Genomic DNA, 21,598 nt, shown 5'->3' on the forward strand with positions numbered 1-21,598 from the left:
CACCGGACCAAGTGTCGAAGTGTCCTTGAGCAAGACACCTAACCCCAGCTGCTCCCGATGAGCTGGCTGGCGCCTAGCATGGCCGACACCGCCGTCTGTGCATGAATGTGTGAGTGAATGTGAGGCTAATTGAAAAGCGCTTTTGATGGCCATATGTCTGTTAAAAACGCCATATAAATGCAGTCCATTTACCATTCATTTACCATTTTCGTTCCATTGACTTCAATACATACACATGCCTATGCATCAGATGGGAAACGCACGGGTGTGCAAAGATATTTCACACTTTGTTACGTACCAAAGTTCAAGTTTGTTTAACTTTGACCTGCAAATTCGGATCACACGTAGACGGGACCAGTAGAACATCGGTATGTCACTGCGTTACATTTCTCTATTGAAAAGCAAAGATGGACGAAGTGCTCACAGCAACGTTTACTATTACTCAATCAGTATTAAAGATATCAGGTCATATTTTAACAGAAAGTTCTTCTGGCAGGGTCACATGTTTAATGTAGCTTTAAACTGACCTTCATTATCATTGTTCAGTCATTGCATCCTAGTTTGTTAATGTCTGCTGTCTTTCTCTAACAGGCTTGTCTTGCTCTTCTACCCTGCTGTGGCAGAGGTAATTATCTCATCTTATTTCTATCTTTAAAATATAATATGAATCTTTTATCTAATCTTCAAGATTAGACGAATGAAACAGATGTATAATTTGTATGTGATTGGCAGGTCGTATGGTGGGATTCAGAGAAGATCACTACATGTTACGCCAGTCTTTGTTGACTTCTGATCATCTGGACACCCCGATGGCGCGCACTGGCCCACTCAAGAGCACTGATGTGGTACGCTGGAAAGTCACAGATAATGTGCATCGAGGTCCAAACCACCCCCAGAACCAGATACAACCCAACCCTAAAGAAACCAGTGAGTATAAACCCAGCTAGTCAGCTAGTTTGTCATTTAGTCAGTAAACTATCACACACAACCGTTTTGTAGCTGCTTGTTTACCTCTTATTCATGTTCTTTCTTTATTTTCCTTTGCAGTCCAGTTTCCCGTCTCTCTTCGTCTGAACCAGCAATATTCCGAAACTCTTTCCCGTCCCGATGCTCGGGAGACAGACATACTCAGACGGGATGTGGAGGACAATGTGAGTGTTTATAAATGTTTGATGCTTTTTAATAAACACATGTTGTAATTGTCATGCCTGAGTGCTGATGTTTCTGTGTTTTTCATGCACAGCTCAATGACGTGTTCATGCAGATCCCAGGCGCGCAGAGAGTACAAAGAACCAAGTTCAGGTGGGTCCAGGCCGCTCTTAATGACTAGTAGAGCAGCGTATTAAGATGCGTTTTGGATGATCCGATCACAAGTGGACGAGAGAGACAAATTTCTGTTTACACCTGCTGTTTTAATCCGTCTTTTTTGTCCACTTTCGACCATGTCTGTTCTGAATTCTTAGACGGGATGGTCGGGCAAGTAGTTTAAACATGAGCGGGAGAAATTATGGGTTTAACCCTCGTGTTATGTTTTAATTTTAGCAACACTTTTAATGTTTGGGGTCAAATTGACCCCATATAGTTTAATATATGCTAAATAACTTTTAAATAAGTAACTTAAATAAAAGTAAACATAACTTTTTTATTTATAAAAAAGATTTAACACATAGATTCATTCATTTCTTTCATACTGGTATCGGGTATCGGCCTCCATACCACATTTTCTAAAGTACTCGTACTCATTAAAAGTCCCCCGATACCAGGGATCGATACCACGGTCTGAGAAATGTCTATGTTTGAGTGGCTTGTAAGGGGTTAATGCCTCTTGTGTTGTCCAAAGAGGCAGAGTTTACAACAAACTGGAAAACTATTCCTTTGTTTTTTTGTTAAATTATATGACTAAAGCTGTTACCTGTAAATTTAAATCATGTTTTTTATTAAGTACTCGGTATCGGTATCGGCAAGTACTGAAATGCAAGTACTCGTACTCATACTCGTATTCCAAAAAAGTGGTATCGGTGCATCCCTATTTTGTAGCACATAAATTTTGTGTATATTTAGTAATAAATAGTATTAATGAAAATAATATATAACATTTATTTTATTTGAGAAAAAAATTATTATTTTTTACCAGTTTTTTACATATTAATATAAAAACACTCATTAGATCAGTTTTACAGGAACACTATGTGTACTGTATGTACATATATATACTTGGCAGACACTTTTATCCAAAGTTACTAAAAGTAACTGTAGGTAAAAAAGTATCAAGAAAAGTCAAAAGTAGGTTTAAAGATATAAAGTGCACATATTTCATTGCTAAAAAACTATTTTTTTTTGTATTTGGTACTATTTTCCACATAATGTACATTTTTGTAGCTCCAGATATCCCTTTCAGTCTTCGTGAAACGCATGGATTTTGTACAAAACTCATTGATTTAATAAGCGCTGTGTCCCTGATTGGCCAGTACCGTACATTGTGATTGGCCTGAATACCTCTGACATCAGCCGGAAATGTGACGCTCATTACCATGTTTAAAAGATTCACTCACAATGCAATGCTGACAGGAGTTAACTTACAGGCTGTGAGTCCAAGCGGGAGGAATTATGATAATGTCGGTCTTGTCTACGTCAACAAGCCCAGGAAGTAAACTGTTGCCTACAATCCGTGTGATAGTTGTAGTCCAAGAAGAGATTTACGTTGGAGATTTACTTTGCTTACTTTGGTGTTTGTACCTTTTGCATATCGTTTACATGTATTAATACACACTTACATACTAAAGGAAATGTAAAATCGTGAATCGGACCAAAGGAGCTCTTTAAAAATACAATTAGCATATTTTTCAGAGATGTCAAAGTAGCTTTGGGGTCAAACATAGTAGAAGGGTTAAGATGACGCCAGTAATATTATGTCAGAGTACTGCTGCTTGTTGCTTGTAACTACATGTATGTTTCTCATATATTTCAGAGAAAAAAAAATTATGAAATAAGCTTGCGTAACTTTTGCACGCTCGCAAAATGAAACAAAAAGAAAGACATGGAGAGCAACTCTTTTAGTTTTATTAAAGATCACTCTTAACACTAAGTTTTTGTTAGAAGTCAGGACCGATGTAAAAACATTGTGCTCGTACATTACACATTAGTTGTTACTGCTCGAACACCGTCTACACCGCAAAAGCAATCCAGATGAATGCGTTTTCGACTACCTCTAAATATTGTTTAAAGTGGATGTACACCGATGTACATGATCCGATCAACCAAAATGCATCTTAGGTGTAAACAGATCCATAGAAATGACTGTGGCCATGCCTTGGGGTTAAATATTTTAGACGTATTAGATTTGAACTTGTTGCATAATATACTGTTTTTTTTCTCCTCAGGACACAAAGAAATTCTGGAAAGAGGTACAGAAGCTTTAAGTTGATTGTGCTGATTAAATACCATATTTATGCCATTAAAATCCATTATGCCTTGTATATTGAATCATGTGCTATTGTAATGATATTTTACTTAAAGTAAGAGGTTAACAATTTAAGTAAATTAAGCTTAAGAGTCAAATTCAGATGTGATCCAGATGAATTTGTTTGAAAGTTGATTCACCTTTTAAAAAATGAAAGAAAAATCTCTCTCATCTCTACAATATACAAATCTTCTTCTTCACCAACAGACAAAACAACACGATAGTCGACACAGTTTTATCAGCCCCGCGGGCCAGTTATCCTGACATTGTGAAACTGACAGATAAACAGGTTCAGACTGGAAACTTCCGTGACCTGAAAGTAGTTCCAGGCTATTACACCGTAGCTACTGACAGAGGTACAGTCCCTCTGCTAGACAACTTATTCAAGGAAACACATCAACATTTAGTTAGAACATATTTTGTTATATTTTGTTAATGTTAGATTGGACCATATCAGGATTATGTACATTTAATGTTTTTGTTTATCACTTCATCTCTCTTGTAGAAGCGGCAGGTGCTGTGGAGTTTCAGGAGGGCGTGGAGTCTGTGGATGTTCGGGTTCCACTCTTTATCAAAGACGAGGACGATGAAAAGAAGGAGCTGCTCGTGCAAGCCGTAGACGTTCCAGTTGGAATTGCAAAGATTGGCAAAGATCACGTCAACATTACCGTTATTAAGGAACATGGTAAGAAATGATGTTGGTAATAGACTAAACTAGGTTGTTTTGGTAAAATTGTGGCATTAACTAACTATTCACAATTGGACTGTTTATTAAACCTGTATGTGTGTTTGTATGTTTTATTTGTTCCCCACAGCTCGGAGCATCTTCACCTTCCTGCAGCCGGCATACACGTTCAGTAGGCAGGATGCTGTGGCGAACATTCCCATCAACCGTGAGATCATAGAGGACGGACGAACGCAGGTCACATACTGCACCCGTGACCTCACTGCCAAAGACAAGAAGGTAAAATACACATTGGAGGTAGTCTCTTTTCTTTAGGGGTATTTTTATCTATAGGCACTGAACCAACAAATGTCATTGAAATTTAATCACAATTAAATCATTATTTTGCAAATAAACCTAAATGTGACCCTGGACCACAAAACCATTCATAAGGGTGCATTTGAAATTGAGATTCATGCATCATCTCAAATGTGAATTAATGAGCTTTTAATTGATGCCCAGGATAGGAAATTTTTTGGCCGAGAAACAACTATTTGAAAATCTGGAATCTGAGGGTGCAATTAAAATTAAAATATTGAGAAAATCACATTTAAAATTGTCCAAATGAAGTCCTTAGCAACTGCATCCACTCACAAAAATAAAGTTTTGATATATTTATGGTAGAAAATGTAGAAAATATCTTCATGGATCATGATCTTTTACTTAATATCCTAATGATTTTTGGCATAAAAGAAAAATGTATAATTTTCACCCATACAATGTATTGTTAGCTATTGCTACAAATATATCCGTGCAACTTAAGATTTGTTTTGCGTTCCAGGATCACTAATAATGAAGACATGATATAAGAGTTACTAAAACTTTTAACATGATTTTTTATGGTTTTAATAATCACCAACAAATCATGCAACTTGAAACAACTTGACGTTGCCTTAAAAAAAAAAAAATGTGACTGCAAGTGATATGCATAATGTATTTTGAAGATGTAAGGTTTGCCAAATGTTTAAAATAGTTATTCATTTACAATGAAGTCAAAACAGATTTTGTATTGTCATTTTTTTTATTTTTACATAACTTCAAATCTGTACACAGGACTATATCACAGTTGATGGGGATTTAAGTTATGGACCTGGTGAGACGCAGAAGTCAGTTCCTGTGAAACTCTTGGAGCTTGGAGAGGGAGATGGTTTGCTGGAGGACAAACAGGTCAAACAGTTTGTGATGGATCTGAGTAATCCACGGCAGGGCGCGAAACTGGGCCGATACCCACGCACCACTATCACCATTGCAGATAAACCAGGTACTGCTGGTGCACATGCAGCAAGTCATAATATAAACAACTAAATTTACACAGCTAAGACAGATCACTGCATGTGATCAGATTTAGTTCACATCAGAGGTCTTCTCGGATCCAAAGAAATGAACCCGACCCGAAATATGCATAAAAATTTTTTCAAAGAAAGACCCCACCCGAGACAAACCCGAGAAAATTAGACCCGAGTCCGACCCGACCCAGTGGCATTTTTTTATATGTATATAATTTTATCCAGTGGCAATTATTTTATGTATTAAATTTTGACCCAGTGCCAATGTTTTTTACATTTATAAAATTTTGACCCAGTGGCATTTTTTTTAAATGTATACAATTTTTATTCAGTGGCAATTTTTTTAATTTATTAAATTTTGACCCAGTGGCATTTTTCATTTTTTTTTTAAATGTATACCATTTTTATCCAGTGGCAATTTTTTACATTTATTAAATTTTGACCCAGTGGCAATTTTTTTATTTATTACATTTTTACCCACTGGCAATTTTATTTTAAATTTATTAAATTTTGACCCAGTGGCAATTTTTTATGTATTAAATTTTGACCCAGTGCCATTTTTTTTTTACATTTATAAAATTTTGACCCAGTGGCATTTTTTTAAATGTATAAAATTTTTATCCAGTGGCAATTTTTTTAATTTATTAAATTTTGACCCAGTGGCATTTTTTTTAATGTATCAAATTTTTATCCAGTGGAAATTTTTTACATTTATTTAATTTTGACCCATTGGCAATTTTTTTATTTATTACATTTTTACCCACTGGCAATTTTATTTTAAATGTATTTAATTTTGACCCAGTGGCAATTTTTTTTATTATTACATTTTGATCCAGTGGCAATTTTTTTAAATGTATAAAATTTTTACCCAGTGGCAATTTTTTAACATTTATTACAATTTGACCCAGTGGCAATATTTTAACATTTATTACATTTTGACCCAGTGGCAATTTTTTTTATTTATTAAATTTTGACTTGGTGGGATTTTTTAAATGTATTAAATTTTGACCCAGTGGCAATATTTTTTTAATTTGTTAAATAAACAACTAAATTTACACAGCTAAGACAGATCACTGCATGTGACCAAATTTAGTTCACATCAGAGGTCTTCTCGGATCCACAGAAATTAACCCGACCCGAAATGTGCATAAATAACTTTTTTTAAAGAAAGACCCCAGCCAAGACAAACCCGAGAAAATTATACCTGAGTCCGTCCTGACCCAGCTGCAATTTTTTTACCCGACTGGACCCAAATGTGAAAGGCGCCTCGAATGCACACACACGTGATAGGTTGGGTTTTCTCTGCAAAAACATTCATTTAAAATTACCCGAGACCCAATGCCGCTAATATTGTGTCTGAGGCACACGTGAAACTTTTAGACCCGAACCCCGTCTCGGGTCGGACCTCGGGTTTTCGGATTAAAGTGGACCCGCGAAGACCACTAGTTCGAAATGCTACGTCCATCTTTCTTCCTATCTTATTGTAAATTGTTTCATGTCTCCTTCCAGAACCTGGCGTTGTGATGTTTAAGAAAGGCACTCAAACTTTCAACACAATGGACCCCGTCTACTCCATCCCTGTGGTACGTACCCGAAACCAGGAGGGTCCTACCGCCGTTTACTGGCGCACAAATAAAGCCACACGCTTCGATCTCTCTGGTCCACTCAAATTTGCCCCTGGCGAGACTGAAAAGAACATCGTGATTGACTCTCGTGCATATTCATCACCCGTCGTACCCGAGAACTTCCAACTGGAGCTGTACGACCCAAGCCCCAATACAACCATTGGAGAGAGGAAGACCACAGTGGTGAACGTTGTTGAAAGAGGTGACATAAAGTCAATTATGTCTTTATGATTCATGTTGTACAGTTTGTAACCAAACTGCAAAATAGTTTTATTTATTGTTGTTCACAAGGAAAGTATAACCTTGTGACTGATGGCATTCTGTAGATGTTGGGTGACACTGAATGTTCGTTTCATTTTGTGATTTTAGGAGATGGGAAAAGTCAGGACATCAGTACACAAAAACTGGTCGGTCAATCAGCCATGTCTCCTGGAGGACGTCTATATTCCCCGACCAACATCAAAGCGGTACCCTCCGGCCCTAAAAACATACGACTTAACTGGAACCCTTCTGGAAATGCCAGTGGTTACAGGGTAGGTCACATAGTGTAATATAATCTGTCATTATTCATAACACATTATAAATTAGAGGTATTATGATTTGCTTGTATTCTGTTTTTTATTTAAGTTAAAGGGACACTCGTTTTGGAATCCATTCAGCCTATTTACGGGTCTGGCGGTACCACTTTTAGCATAGCTTAGCATAATCCATTGAATCTGATTAGACCATTAGCATCGCACTCAGAAATGACCAAAGAGTTTTGATAATTTTCCTATTTAAAACTTGACTCTTCTCTAGTTACATTGTGTACTAAGACCGACGGAAAATTAAAAGTTGTGATTTTCTAGGCTGATATGTCTAGGAACTATACTCTCATTCTGGCGTAATAATCAAAGACTTTGCTGCTGTACCATGGCTGCAGCAGGCGTAGTGATATTACGCAGCACCCAAAATAATCCCCAGCTATTGAAAGTTACCAAGGGGACTATTTTAGTGCACTGCTTTTTTAATAAAAGCCAGAACCATGATACATTATTGATTGCATCAGACATTTAGGTAAAGAAAGTCATGCTTTGCATTGTTGAAATGTCATCATGATGTCATCACTTGTGGATGTGCCTTGTAACTTGGATCAAACTTTTTTAATTTTTGAATTCTAAGATTAGTATTTTATAGCTGCAGAGAATAAATTTGACTCCGACTCACTGGACTGTGGAGCTTCAGACCTCTAGTACATGTCTAAGATGTAAACTTATGTGTTTTAGGTGAAGTACTGGATTTATGGTGATCCTGAGGCTAATGCTGAGATGATGGAAGTAAAGTCTCCTCATGCTGAGCTATCCAATCTCTACCCATACTGTGATTATGAGATGCGTGTATGTGCCTACAATGCACATGGAGATGGCAATTACAGCGATATAATCCCATGCAAGACTCTTGAGGATGGTATGTCGGTCACTCAACTCATTATTTCTTTTGTCAGAGCATTGTTTGTATTGTTTTTGACTTTTGGGAAACACCCATGTCTTTGTTCTGGGGTAAGATCAGGGTTATCTACTGAAAAGACCAGTAAGAATCACATGTTCGTATCAAAATGTGTGGGTTTTTTTGAAAAACTGGGAGGCCATTTCATCCGGACTAAAGAGGACAATGACATCCCAAGTTGTTATTAGCGCTCATTTCAGAAACCTGCATCTCTGATGGTTTGGGGTTGCATGAGCGTGTGTGGCATGGGCAGCTTACACATCTGGAAAGGCACCATCAATGCTGAAAGGTTTATCCAAGTTTTAGAGCAACAAATGCTCCCATTCAGACGTCGTCTCTTTCAGGGAAGACCTTGCATTTTCCAACATGACAATGCCAGACCACATAGTGCATCAATTACAACATCATGGCTGCATAGAAGAAGGATCTGAGTACTGAAATGGCCAGCCTGCAGTCCAGATCTGTTACCCACAGAAAACATTCGGCGCATCATAAAGAGGAAGATGCGACAAAGAAGACCTAAGACCGTCGAGCAACTAGAAGCCTGTTTTAAACAAGAATGGGAAAACATTCCTATTCCTAAACATTGGTCCTCCTCCAGCTGTTCCTTTATATGTACATTTAACTTTTCTGGCCTCTTATTGCTACCTGTCCTAACTTTTTTTGAAATATGTAGCTCTCATGAAATCCAAAATTAGCCAATATTTGGCATGACATTTCAAAATGTCTCATTTTCAACATTTGAAATGTTATCTATATTTTATTGTGAATAAAATATAAGTTTATGAGATTTTAAATTATTCCATTCCGTTTTTACTCACAATTTCTACAGTGTCCCAACTTTTTCTGATTTGGGGTTGTAATATAACTTATTAGTTTATCTTAGGAATACTTTACCGTGACGATTATTGAGCAGTACTACCACGTAAAAACGATTTATCACTAATAAACACCCAGTGTTAGCATATAGGCCGCTAGCATCAACAAAAACAAATGTTCTTAAGGGAGCCGGTGTTTCTAGGTCAGACAAGAGAACAGAATTCGACAGAGAAACGTTATCATCCAGATCATTAGATACACAACTTAAAAAAAAGAGTCAATAAAATCTGAAAAGTCTGAGACACAAATGAACCATTAGAAATCACAAGGTCTATATATAGATAAATTGGAGAGAGGAGGACAGCCAAACGCGCCAGCGTACCTTTTTATCCATCAGACAAAATATGTTTTGTGTGACATTTCTTGTGTGTGGTCTATTACCACAATCTTTAATGCCATTCATTGATCTCACACACATGGGTATCTACATTTCTTTTCCCCTTTTAGTACCCGGTGAACCTGGTCGGCTGGCTTTCAATGTTATTAGCCCCACTGTCACTCAAATTAGCTGGGCAGAGCCTGCAGAGACTAATGGTGTCATTACTGCCTATGAGGTCATCTATACACCCATCACCGAGGACAATAGTAAGAATATACAGTCATTAAATGAAGTTCATATATTACTTTATCTGAATCTTAATTTTCCTTATCAAGTAAATGTTTGGATATTCATATAATATTTTTGGAAAATGTGTACACAATGTGTACAAATGTGTAAACTAAAATTTTTACGCAGGACTTTTGTCTTGTTTACAGTACATATAATTAAAAATGAATCAATCAAGATGCACTGCAAAAAATGACTTTCTTACTTAGTATTTTTGTCTTGTTTTCAGTAAAAATATCTAAAAATTCTTAAATTAATGTAATTTCTTGATGAGCAAAATTACCTAGGAAAATACATCTAGTTTTTAGACAAAAAATATAAATTTTAAATAAATTAGTGCTTAAAACAAGCAAAAATATCCGCCAATGGAATAAGAAAAAAATTCTTGAAATAAGTTTACTCACAGCAAAAAATGACTTTCTTACTTAGTATTTTTGTCTTGTTTTCAGTAAAAATATCTAAAAATTCTTAAATCAAGATGTATTTTCTTGATGAGCAAAATGACCTAAGAAAATAAGTCTAGTTTTTAGACAAAAAATATACAATTTAAGTGAATTTGTGCTTAAAACAAGCAAAAATATCTGCCAATAGGGTGAGAAAATTTTACTTGAATTAAGTGTTTAAGAAAAAAGAAATCTTATTTCACAATTTTTTTTCTCACCCCATTGGCAGATAATTTTGCTTGTTTTAAGGACAATTTCACTTAAATTGTATATGATTTTTCTTAAAACTAGACTTATTTACGAAGGTCATTTTGCTCATCAAGAAAAAGCATCTTCATTTAAGAATTTTTAGATATTTCTACTGAAAACAAGACAAAAATACTAAGTAAGAAAGTCATTTTTTGCAGTGCTTTTTTCATAAAAACTTAATAATAATAAAAGAAACTAGACTTATTTTCCTAGGTAATTTTGCTCATCAAGAAAAAGCATCTTAATTTAAGAATGTTTTGATATTTCTACTGAAAACAAGACAAAAATACTAAGTAAGAAAGTCATTTTTTGCAGTGTTTTCTTGATAAGCAAAATCACCTAATAAAATTAGTCTAGTTTTTAGACAAAACATATACAATTTAAGTGAATTTGTTCTTAAAACAAGCAACAACAACAAAAAAAATGTGACAATTGGGTAAGAAATTTTTCTTGACTTTTCTTGAATTAAGTGTTTAAGAAAAAATCTAATTTTTCCCCCATTGGCAGATTATTTAGCTTGTTTTAAGCACAAATTCAGTTAAATGTTTAGAATTTTTTAAGTAATTTTCTTCATCAAGAAATTTAAATGTATGAATTTTTACATATTTGTACTGAAACGAGACAAAAACACTAAGTAAGAAAGTCATTTTTTGCATTTTATCTGCATGATATAAATGTCAATATTTGTCCTCCATTCAGAGCCTCAAGGAGCTACTAAGAAGGTGAATATTGACAATCCTAAAAAGAGAATGATGCTCATCGAGAACCTTCAGCCTTCTCAGACTTACTGTTACAAAGTGCGCGCTCGCAACAAGGTGGGCTGGGGTCCGTACAGAGACGCCACCCTCAACCTGGCATCACAGCCTACCAGACCCATGTCAAGTGAGTATCAAGTGAATTTCAAGGAATTTATAGATGTAATAAATTTTTTGTTATGAAACAAAATATTGTGAAACCAAAAAGAGCATGTTGCTCAATTTGCCTATGCTACCGTGGCTGATGCTTTAGTTAATTGCTCACACGTGTTGTGAGCATTTTCGCATTCAAATGACTAAGTTTGAGTTGATGGGGTAGTGTGAAGGTTGTTTTCTGAGGCTGGGTGCACACCAAAAAAACACACCCACTTAAAAACATGTCTGGGGTATGATTTACTATATACAGACACCATCACTTTGAAATGAGTTTGAAATACATTTGTGGAAGTAAACAAATGACACATAGCTTGCAGTATAGTGAAATGCATTTCTCATTGCTGCTTATTTGCACAGAAATGTTCTCCTGCATTTTTTTAAACTCATTCCCGCCAGCCTTTTTTTTTTTAAGTTGCCTGCCAGCATTTTTTGTCATTTTCATGAAAGTTTCACAAAATGCTTTCCATTAATTTTCTTCTATAAATATATAAACATATATAAAGTGAAAGAACCCTTTGCTTTGTTCACTTTTTTTAACTATCCCTATGTGTGAATGTGTCAGTTTAGACATTAACCGTTACTGTAGTTACTGATTGCTACGCATGTAACAAAGTTGCAAGCTTCCATTTCGAAGTTAAACATTTGTAACACCTTGATTGATTGTGGTGTTTGTTGTTTTTGCAGTTCCCATCATTCCAGACATTCCCATCGTGGATGCAGAAGCCGGCGATGAGTATGACTCCTACCTGATGTACAGTAATGAAGTAATGCGATCTCCAACCAGCAGCCAGAGGCCTAGTGTGACCGATCTATCTGATGGTGGGTGTCTTAACAAAATCATGTCAGCTCAATGGCTAAGTACCATTAGCATGAACGCAAACAAGGCTTAAAGGCTTTGTACATGTCAATGCTTGTGTGTAATTGCATGCCTGAGGCCATAGGTGGAATGGTTTTAAGCATCTGAAAGCTTTATCATGCCTGTGAAAATCTTTTGGTTATGGCCGTGGTCTGCCTTCATCTGTATCCTTGAAGGATGATGATGTCCTTACATCATTTATGTGCAGCTCCTGTCGACTCTATCACTTCTATCACACTGTGCATTGAAGACATACAATGGAACAAATGTCTTTACTTTTCCTTGGTTTATTTAGAATGGGGTGAATTTTATCAAAGTTGAAGTTATTGTGTTCATTCAGTTGTGTGGGAAGACGATAGAGGTCTTACAACCCTTGGCTGGATAATGATCCAGGTCTTGCTTTTAATGTTAGCAACATGGATGGGCTCAAAAGACATCAGCTACTCCTTTTCTCCTTTCCTGTTTTGTTTAGAACTTTCCAAAGGGATAGGGTCATATTTACTCACTCTCATGTCGTTCCAACCCCATATGACTTACGTTCCTTTCTGCTTTATAGTAGAAAGACCATTGGGAACGTAAATGTTGTCAGAATTTAAGCACAGACACCGCACGTATCCTATATGCCTTGCTTGCTTACCGAAGGTTCTCGCTGGAAGCATGTCCAGCTAGTTGGTTCGGACCTGGATCTCCGTAAAGTGTCCTGGAAACTGCCTGCGGACATCATCTCCGAACGCCTGAGCCCAGACAAAGATGACCTGCCACAAGGTGAAGACTTGTCCCTGGCAGACAGCATGCCAACTACATCCAACGTCAACCCAATACTGTCCTGTTAAAGTTGCTTGACTGGCTTGCCATCAAGTGCCCCTGCTTAATGTTGGTGTACTGTTTAGGCAAGTCGGCAATGGGCGGAAGAATTAGCCTGCTAATTCCATTGCTATTCTTGCTAACAAAAACATGTCGTTTCTTTTGAAAAGAAAGGCTTTTTTTGGCTACAGCAGTTTTGGTCTGTTGAGGTGCTCCCTCTCTGGACTGGCGTCAAAAGGCTGTACTCGAGTGCTAATTCCATGATCGAGTGTTGAAATGCTAATGTAGCGATGTTGTGTCTGTTTCTTACAGAACAGCTTATCAATGGAAAATGGGAGCAGAACTTCCTGTTCCCCGGAGGAGGCAGTTCCCTTTCCCGCAACATCAGCTCTTCTTCCACATACAGCCATTCCACACCCCAACCTCTTGTGGGCAATCTCAGCACCAGCACGACGACGTACATTTCCGGCAAAGGTATGGGATTCTTGGGTGCTTAAAGAAAGATATTCAATGTATTATCCCAGATCATTTATCATATTTGTCTTTCGCAGGTGGCTCAACATCTCACAGATTTGACGGTGGACTCCTCAAAGAGGAGGTGACCATGAGGAAACGTTCCGACAACCGCCATTATACGGACAATGATGGTGTGAGAGATTCAATCGTCATGGGAAACCTGACTGGGGGATTTTTGGAAAGTTTAGGTAAAGTGAGTTTGATAGATCTATGTGCATACCAAAACAATTGAATTTCTTTGATGTAACGGCTTGCAAGGTGCAGCTTTTGGCTAAGTCTCGCTTCAATCCCGCTGTCCATTTTCTTCTCCTTTTATCTTCACTTCTACCGCATCTGCTGTTTTCTCGTCACGCGGTGGCTGCCTGCCAACCCTTTCCCGCCCCACCCTGCCGTGGCTTGGCTGTCTCTCAGGGGTCTCTAGCTTCAGCCAGAGTACATCAACCAGCTACAGCATGAGCTCCAGAGCTCGTACACAATCTGAGGATATCAACGATGCACTGCAGAACCTGGATATGGTTCTCCACGGTGAGTGAATCATGAATGAGTGTTGGGGATGCTACTTGAAACTCCAGCTTCCCATGCCAAGTTGCTTTTTATTTCTCAAGTATCATTCATTTGATACTCCCCAACACTACGACCAATCAAACCTTGAGGTCTGAGAAGACTCCTACCATCTCAGACCTGAACAACGTACTTGAACAAATTTTATTTGCGCTCCCGCAAAAGCCTTCATGTTTTCTGGGTGGTGCAAAATTTCAGTTCGTATGGTCTGTGGTTTTAAGACGTATCTATACTGCTTTTCTCCTCAGACTCTCGCTTTAACCCAGGGGTCCCTGAGACTCCCAGCAGACTGGTGTTTTCTGCTTTGGGACCCACGGCCCTTAAAGTGAGCTGGCAGGAGCCCCACTGTGAAACTGATGTTCTGGGGTACTGCGTCCTTTACCAGCTGATCAATGGAGGTGGGTACATTGAATCCGTAAAGCTTGGTTTGATTAAATCCCTGGAGCTTGCTGTTGTGTCCACCTCAAAAACGTCTTTATGTCTGATCCAGGAATTTGTAATCATGTAAAATGTTACTTTGCTTCTGTAGGTGAAATGAAACGTATTGAGGTGAAGAATCCAGCTCAAAACTCGGTGGTGGTGCAGGATCTTCTGCCCAACCAGTCCTACGTCTTCAAAGTGAAGGCCCAGAGTCGGGAAGGCTGGGGTCCTGAGAGAGAGGGAGTCATTACTATTGAATCTGCAGTTGACCCCAAGAGTCCACTTAGCCCAATGCCAGGTGATCACATCTTCAAGTCCTGTTTAGTTTTTTATGTTAAATAGGAATTTTTTGTGCTAAAGTATTCCATAAAGAACCTTAAATTAAATTACCCATAAGCCTAAAATGAGATCCTCTTGCAAAGCTTCATGGGATATACTGTTTTGGATGCGTGTGTACAGGGTCTCCATTTACTCTCAGCACACCCAGTGCTCCAGGACCTCTGATCTTCTCGGCTTTGAGTCCAGACACCCTTCAGCTGAGCTGGGAGAAACCCCGTAAACCCAACGGAGACATTCTGGGCTATGTGGTCACCTGTGAACAACTGCACGGTGGAGGTAAGATGACTAAAGAAATGATTCTCAGGTTGTTAAGTGGTTTTTCTTAAGCTTGTCTGTTAAGATTTCATCCTTGGTTTCTTTTGCAGGAGATCTTCGGTCGTTCCAGGTGAATGGCAACGCTGCAACATCATTGACTGTGTCGGACCTAAAAGAAAACATGCCGTACAAATTCAAAGTTCAAGCACAGACTACACAGGGCTTTGGACCAGAAAGAGAAGGAATCATCACCATTGAATCTCAAGATGGAGGTACAGTATGGAGGACAGCACTGTTCTTTCCCCAGTTTAGATGCCTTTACAATTTTTAAAACAACATGAAATCAAAATGTAAACTTTTAAGTGCACCAACTCTATTCATTGGTTTTATTAAACACGAATATCACAGTATCATAATTTTAAGATCCAATCAAACCTTAAACACTGTGTAGCGTCAAGTCAAACACACCTAATATCTCTTTGGGTTTGAGACTTTAATCTTTGCGACTTTACATATCTTCTATGCGCACAAACTAAGGGTCTTCTCGGGTCCCAACCAGAAATGACCCAAATCACTTTTTACCTGAACCCGAGATACATAAATATATATATATATTTTTAAAGAAAGACCCAACCCAATAAAATTAGACCCGACTCAACGTCAATTTTTTTAACCTGAATTGATTTCAGATTGATTGACAGGTCTGTCTTAACGAAAATTAACCTACTGCCAGCCAAACAAGTCGGAGTTGCTCTTTGCTAGCACAAGCTCTTGGCAAACATAGGAGGTATTGGAAACCCATACGGCAAAAAAAGATTTTTAAATATATTTTAAAATATACAAAAATAATGCTGAAATATATTTTGGAATATTTAAAAAAAAAAAAAATATATATATATATATATATATATATATATATATATATATATATATATATATATATATATATATATATATATATATATATATATTGGCCATTTTTTGTATTTTTTGAAATATATTTTCAAAGCAAAGAAAATGTAAAGCATAAAAAAATATATTTAGCAAACATAATTTAATCCAAGGCAATATATATTTGTATTAAATATAAATTTATAAAATATATAATGTCGTATTTGAAGAAAAACTTTGTTACGTTTACAGGTTCGTAACAGAAAGTTTTAAAAAGGTTAAAATTAAAAATACATTTTCAACTTCCAAAATATATAAAAATTATCTTGTATTTAGCATATATTTAAATATATTTAGGCAAAAAAAATTTTTATACGGGATATAAATTAGAAATGTATTTTCTAGCCCTTGAAATACATTTTGAAATATATGTTGATATATGAAGTTTAAAACTAAATATATTTACAAATTCAAAAATATATTCAATTGAGCATTACTTTCTACGATATGTATTTAGCATACATTTAAAATATATTTTTGGCCAGATAATTTTTTTGGCATATGGGAAAGGACTCGATGCACACACGCAAGATAGTTCGAGTCTTCTCGGGTCTATTCAGCTAAAACAAAATCATTTTAAATTACCAGAGACCTGGGGCCTCATTTATAAAATGCTGTGTAAAAACCATCATACATCTGATCTTATGATCATTTATCAAAAATGCATACGTGTGATTTATAAACCAAACATACGTGCAGAAAACGCATTTACCCCCTTTCAAATCTATAAATCGCTAATGAATTTAAACTTGTGCGCAGCCAAGCAGTTTCAGATCTCTGCCTTTTTAATGTCACAGACATATAAAAGAGTGCTTGTCAATGTTTAAATCAGCAAGAATGGCTTTTTTCCAAAAACCTGCAGCAATCGAATAATCAAAAATGCGTACTTCACGAGTTCACATCTACAAATAAGTTGGAAAGATTAAATTAGTAAACGTATTTGGCGTGCTGTCCGGGGAGAGGGCTCTGAGCTCGGAAATAGGCCCGAACGCAGAGTATCCCCCCGGTTTAGGAATTAACCTGGTGAGTGAGAGGAGACGGGGTAGTGGAGGGATTCTGAAGACTGCAGAGGATCTTTGGAGAGTTAAACTGTGACTTATATATGGCTTGCCTTTGTGCTGATTGGGTAGATATGATATGATTGGGTAGATATTATTACTGATTATAGACAGCTGGAAGTACTTTAGTGGTTTATTTGACGTGCTCCTCCCGAACTACATTAAGTAAGGGATAATCCACGGCTAGCCATGCATTAAAGGGTTTTAATGCACGACGTAGAGGCGAAGAACCACCCGACGCGTAGCGGAGTGCATTAAAACCCTTTAATGCATGGCTAGCCGTGGATTATCCCGCTTATACCTTGGTTATTTGCCAAGTTAAAGCTGTAATTAATGTTAACAGTGTAATTTTTTAACAGACGGGTAAAAATTATGGTCATTTTCTTAAGTTAAGGCTCGCACTCCATCCGCTTTAAATAAAGTAGTGCTGAAATAAAACCTGAACACTTTAAAGAGAGACGCACTTATGTCTCTCTCTCTCTCTCTCTCTCTCTCTCTCTCTCTCTCTCTGCAAGAGTAACTGTGTTACTATGGTTACCAATGTTTATAGTAGCAGATTCATTTCTAACTGTAATCAAACTGACTGGAACTACCTGTGCATTAAATGGTTTTAATGCACACCTTCCAGCCAATCAGAATCGAGTATTTAAACAGACCATGGTATAATAAAACATCATGTCTGCTCAGATCCTGACGTGGCGCTAAACATTTTTTCACGTCAAAAACGTTTTTTATAAATATGGACTTTGCCATGGATTTTTGTGTACGCACGCTATATAAATGAGGCCCCAGAGGCCGCTTATATTATACCCGACTCATGTCCATGGCACACATGAAACTTTTACACCTGAACCCGCTTGGGCTGAACCTCAGGTTTTTGGATCTAAGTGGACGTGTGAAGACCTCTAGCACAAACAGCTTTTTAACACTTCAAAGACAAAGAAAAACATGAAATCGCATCATATGAACCCTTTAATCAATCAAATCCACCCATCCTGCATTATTCCATGCTAAATGTTTTCTTTAAAAAATGCATCACTAAACAAAAGTCACATGATGTTTCATATCATCTTTAAAGGAGCAGTATGTAAGAAATTTATATCAATTAATCATAAAATGGCCCTGATATGTCAATAGACATTAAGAAATCATTTTCATTTCAAATACTTATATCACTCACAACAGTGGTCTGGCCAGGATATTGTCATATAAAAAGTGGAGTTGCAGCCCTAAACTGATGTTGATGTTGTCATTTTGTGTATTGGCCACCAGTTGTGTGATTGCAGTACCAGTTTTAGCCACAAGTTTTGTGGTTGCAATACTAGTTTTGGCCACAATCCTACATACTGTTCCTTTAAAGACGTAAATGAAATGTTTCTTTTCTCAGGCTCCATGTCTCAGTACAGCAGTCAGTCGGTTTCAAGGAGGGAAGTCTTCAACTTACCGACAGAAATGTCAACACACACCACATTCACAGAACCCTTTATGACACCAGGTACCAACACACCTGTCATTCATCTGAGAATTTAAGCTTTATTTTTAGTAAAACTTTTTAAAGTGATGCGTGTTATTATTTTATTTCATTTTAATGTTATAATGTACTTTCTTCTAAACCAATTTAATGTGCAGAGACAATTATACAGGACACTGCAAAAAAGAATTTTCAAGAAAAAAATTCTTAGTATTTTTGTCTTGTTTTCAGAAAAAATATAAAAAATTCTCAAATTAAGATGCTTTTTCTTGATGAGGAAAATGACCTAAGAAAATAAGTCTAGTTTTAAAACAAAAATATCAAATTTAAGTGATTTTGTGCATAAAAAAAGCAAAAAAAAAAGGCCAATGGGGTAAGCAAAAAAATTCTTGAAAATTTTTCTTAAACCCTTAATTCAAGAAAAGTTCAAGAAAAATTTGCTTACCCCATTGGCAGATTTTTAGCTTGTTTATGCACAAAATCACTTAAATTTGATATTTTTGGTCTAAAAACTAGACTTATTTTCTTGGAGCGTTTGCTCATCAAGTAAAAGCATCTTTTTTTAAGAATTTTTAGATATTTTTACTGAAAACAAGACAAAAATACTAAGTAAGAAAGTCATTTTTGCAGTGTAGATTAACTATTTGTAGATTGATTCCTCTGAAGTGTTTTTTCAGTGAAGCACTATACATGTTTCTAATGTGTCTTTGTGTTGTTGTATGTTCAGAGGGCATGATGATGATGTCGAGCAGGCAGATCACACAATCGGGCAGTACCGTCACCCGGCAGGTGGAGATGGTGCAGAGGGGAGTCGTGTCCGGCACCACGGTCACAAAGAGGACGGAGAAACAATACTACGAGGCTTAATCACGAACCTGTGACGCTTTCATTTACCTTCAGTTAAAAGCACATAATAGAGAAACTTATACAGTAGGTGAACTTTGAGAGTGAACTGGAGAAGAAATGTGCACGACATGTAAAGCGCTTGAGCTTTTCTTTGGATCCCCAGCGAGGTCTTCAAAGCCTTGATACGTTATTGAATGTAAAAACCATGTGGTGTTATCAGAATCAAGACTGCTCAATATGGTTGTGGATATTCTGTTGCTTATTCCAACTCGCCCGCATTAATTTTGGCCGGCAAGGTTCTTTTAGTCAGATGTTGTTTTGCAGGCTTGAAGGCTTTGGTTTGAATTTATTTTTCACAGCACATTAATTTACAGTGCGTACTTCAAGGTTAGTATTTCGCCCTAAATCAGAAAGTTGCATAAAATGTTGTAAAAGCGCACTGCATATGGACTTCATTTGGAGGATTGTAAATATGTTACTGAGGTTTTTTTTAAGATGTGCTGTAACTTTAGGCATGTGGCTATATTTAAGACCTGTGTATGATGTGTTTTAGAGGCTGGTGCGGTGGAGTTTGTACCGTGGTAATGTACTAGCTTAACCCGCCAGACTTTCATTGTCCACCAGCATAAACCAAACTAAAGTAGTGTGGAAATTGATGCTGGTATTTACATATAAAGCAGTGGTTCTCAAACTGGGGTGCGCGAGATGGCCCCCAGTTTTGTCATTTTATAAAATACATAAATTTTTAACAAAATCAAATCTCAGAATAATATAACTACTAACCAACATCATTACATTGTACAAATATTAAGTTTGAGATTGTTTAATGTCATGAATGTCAAGGTGGGGCGAACGCTGAAAAGTTTGAGAACCACTTATTTAAAGTCTGCTGGTTTTGTGCCGTATGCTACTGGTAGTTTCATAAAGATTTTCTATTTTATACCTTTGTGCCTTTTTAATTAAACGATTTTTTTACTGTATCGAGACATTTTTATGGTACTTCTGACTTGGAAAAAAGATGAATACTTCATCATATTTAAACGGGAGCATATAGTCTGAATTTCTCTGTAGTATGCAAAAACTTTTTAGTGTGCATGTCAGTTTGCTGCACTTTATGAAACAATAAATCATCCTACCACAGTTGAATCATTGCATCATGTCATCTTTATTAGAAACAGATCAAGTCAAAGTTTTTTAAGACATACAGGCTTCAGTAGATCTTTAAATTGATTGAAAGAGCGCCCTCTATAAACTTTATTATGCTACTGCCAAACAAGTATACACTATAGTCAAATGTCATTGCATTCAATATTTGCTAAAACTGGATCTGCATTTATGTTACAGATATAGCAGCGCTTGCAAGGCAGCAGAAGCATACTGCATACAGGTTTTAGACAGACTTTATAAAATATTCTGGGTTAGGAACCAACGCCACAGTTGGGTTAAATTTAACCCAGAAAACTTTTATACTTTGCCCAACAATGGGTTAAAACAACGTGTGACCATCTTTGCTGTATAATTTTGATTGCTTGATTCAGTTATCACATTTTCATATGCAAATAATTTTTTGGAAACACCAATTATAGCGATATATGAATCACTAAAATGTTTAAAGGGACACTCCACTTTTGTTGAAATTATGCTCATTTCCCAGCTCCCCTAGAGTTAAACATTTCATTTTTACGATTTTGGAATCCTTTCAGCTGATCTCCGGGTCTGGCGGTACCACTTTTAGCATAGCTTAGCATAATCCATTAAATCTGATGAGACCATTAGCATCGCGCTAAAAAATAACCAAAGAGTTTTGATATTTTTCCTATTTAAAACTTGACTCTTCTGTTGGTACATCGTG

At 36.8% G+C, this 21,598-nt stretch overlaps 1 protein-coding gene across 3 annotated transcripts in view; it reads left to right on the plus strand.

The window, feature by feature from the left end:
- The window catches only part of itgb4 (integrin, beta 4), a 36,183-nt gene extending 15,291 nt beyond the window's left edge, over positions 1–20,892 (plus strand). For 2 of the 3 annotated variants that reach the window (XM_065248391.2, XM_065248392.2), the window contains 24 exons: positions 592–625; positions 733–927; positions 1,048–1,151; positions 1,244–1,302; positions 3,381–3,404; positions 3,668–3,816; positions 3,966–4,145; positions 4,276–4,424; positions 5,238–5,445; positions 6,980–7,297; positions 7,465–7,628; positions 8,361–8,541; positions 9,907–10,044; positions 11,458–11,640; positions 12,354–12,488; positions 13,642–13,803; positions 13,881–14,033; positions 14,257–14,370; positions 14,655–14,804; positions 14,936–15,124; positions 15,286–15,441; positions 15,531–15,692; positions 18,817–18,924; positions 19,628–20,892. In XM_065248391.2, coding sequence (XP_065104463.1) covers positions 592–625; positions 733–927; positions 1,048–1,151; positions 1,244–1,302; positions 3,381–3,404; positions 3,668–3,816; positions 3,966–4,145; positions 4,276–4,424; positions 5,238–5,445; positions 6,980–7,297; positions 7,465–7,628; positions 8,361–8,541; positions 9,907–10,044; positions 11,458–11,640; positions 12,354–12,488; positions 13,642–13,803; positions 13,881–14,033; positions 14,257–14,370; positions 14,655–14,804; positions 14,936–15,124; positions 15,286–15,441; positions 15,531–15,692; positions 18,817–18,924; positions 19,628–19,767 — 3,555 coding nt within the window. In that variant the 3' untranslated portion in view covers positions 19,768–20,892. The remainder of the gene's footprint in view (positions 1–591; positions 626–732; positions 928–1,047; positions 1,152–1,243; positions 1,303–3,380; positions 3,405–3,667; positions 3,817–3,965; positions 4,146–4,275; positions 4,425–5,237; positions 5,446–6,979; positions 7,298–7,464; positions 7,629–8,360; positions 8,542–9,906; positions 10,045–11,457; positions 11,641–12,353; positions 12,489–13,641; positions 13,804–13,880; positions 14,034–14,256; positions 14,371–14,654; positions 14,805–14,935; positions 15,125–15,285; positions 15,442–15,530; positions 15,693–18,816; positions 18,925–19,627) is intronic. The other variant, XM_065248393.2, reaches the window with a different exon arrangement.
- Positions 20,893–21,598: the final 706 nt, after the last annotated feature.

This window comes from Paramisgurnus dabryanus, chromosome 11 (genome assembly GCF_030506205.2).
Source record: "Paramisgurnus dabryanus chromosome 11, PD_genome_1.1, whole genome shotgun sequence".
NCBI classification, from domain to species: domain Eukaryota; kingdom Metazoa; phylum Chordata; class Actinopteri; order Cypriniformes; family Cobitidae; genus Paramisgurnus; species Paramisgurnus dabryanus.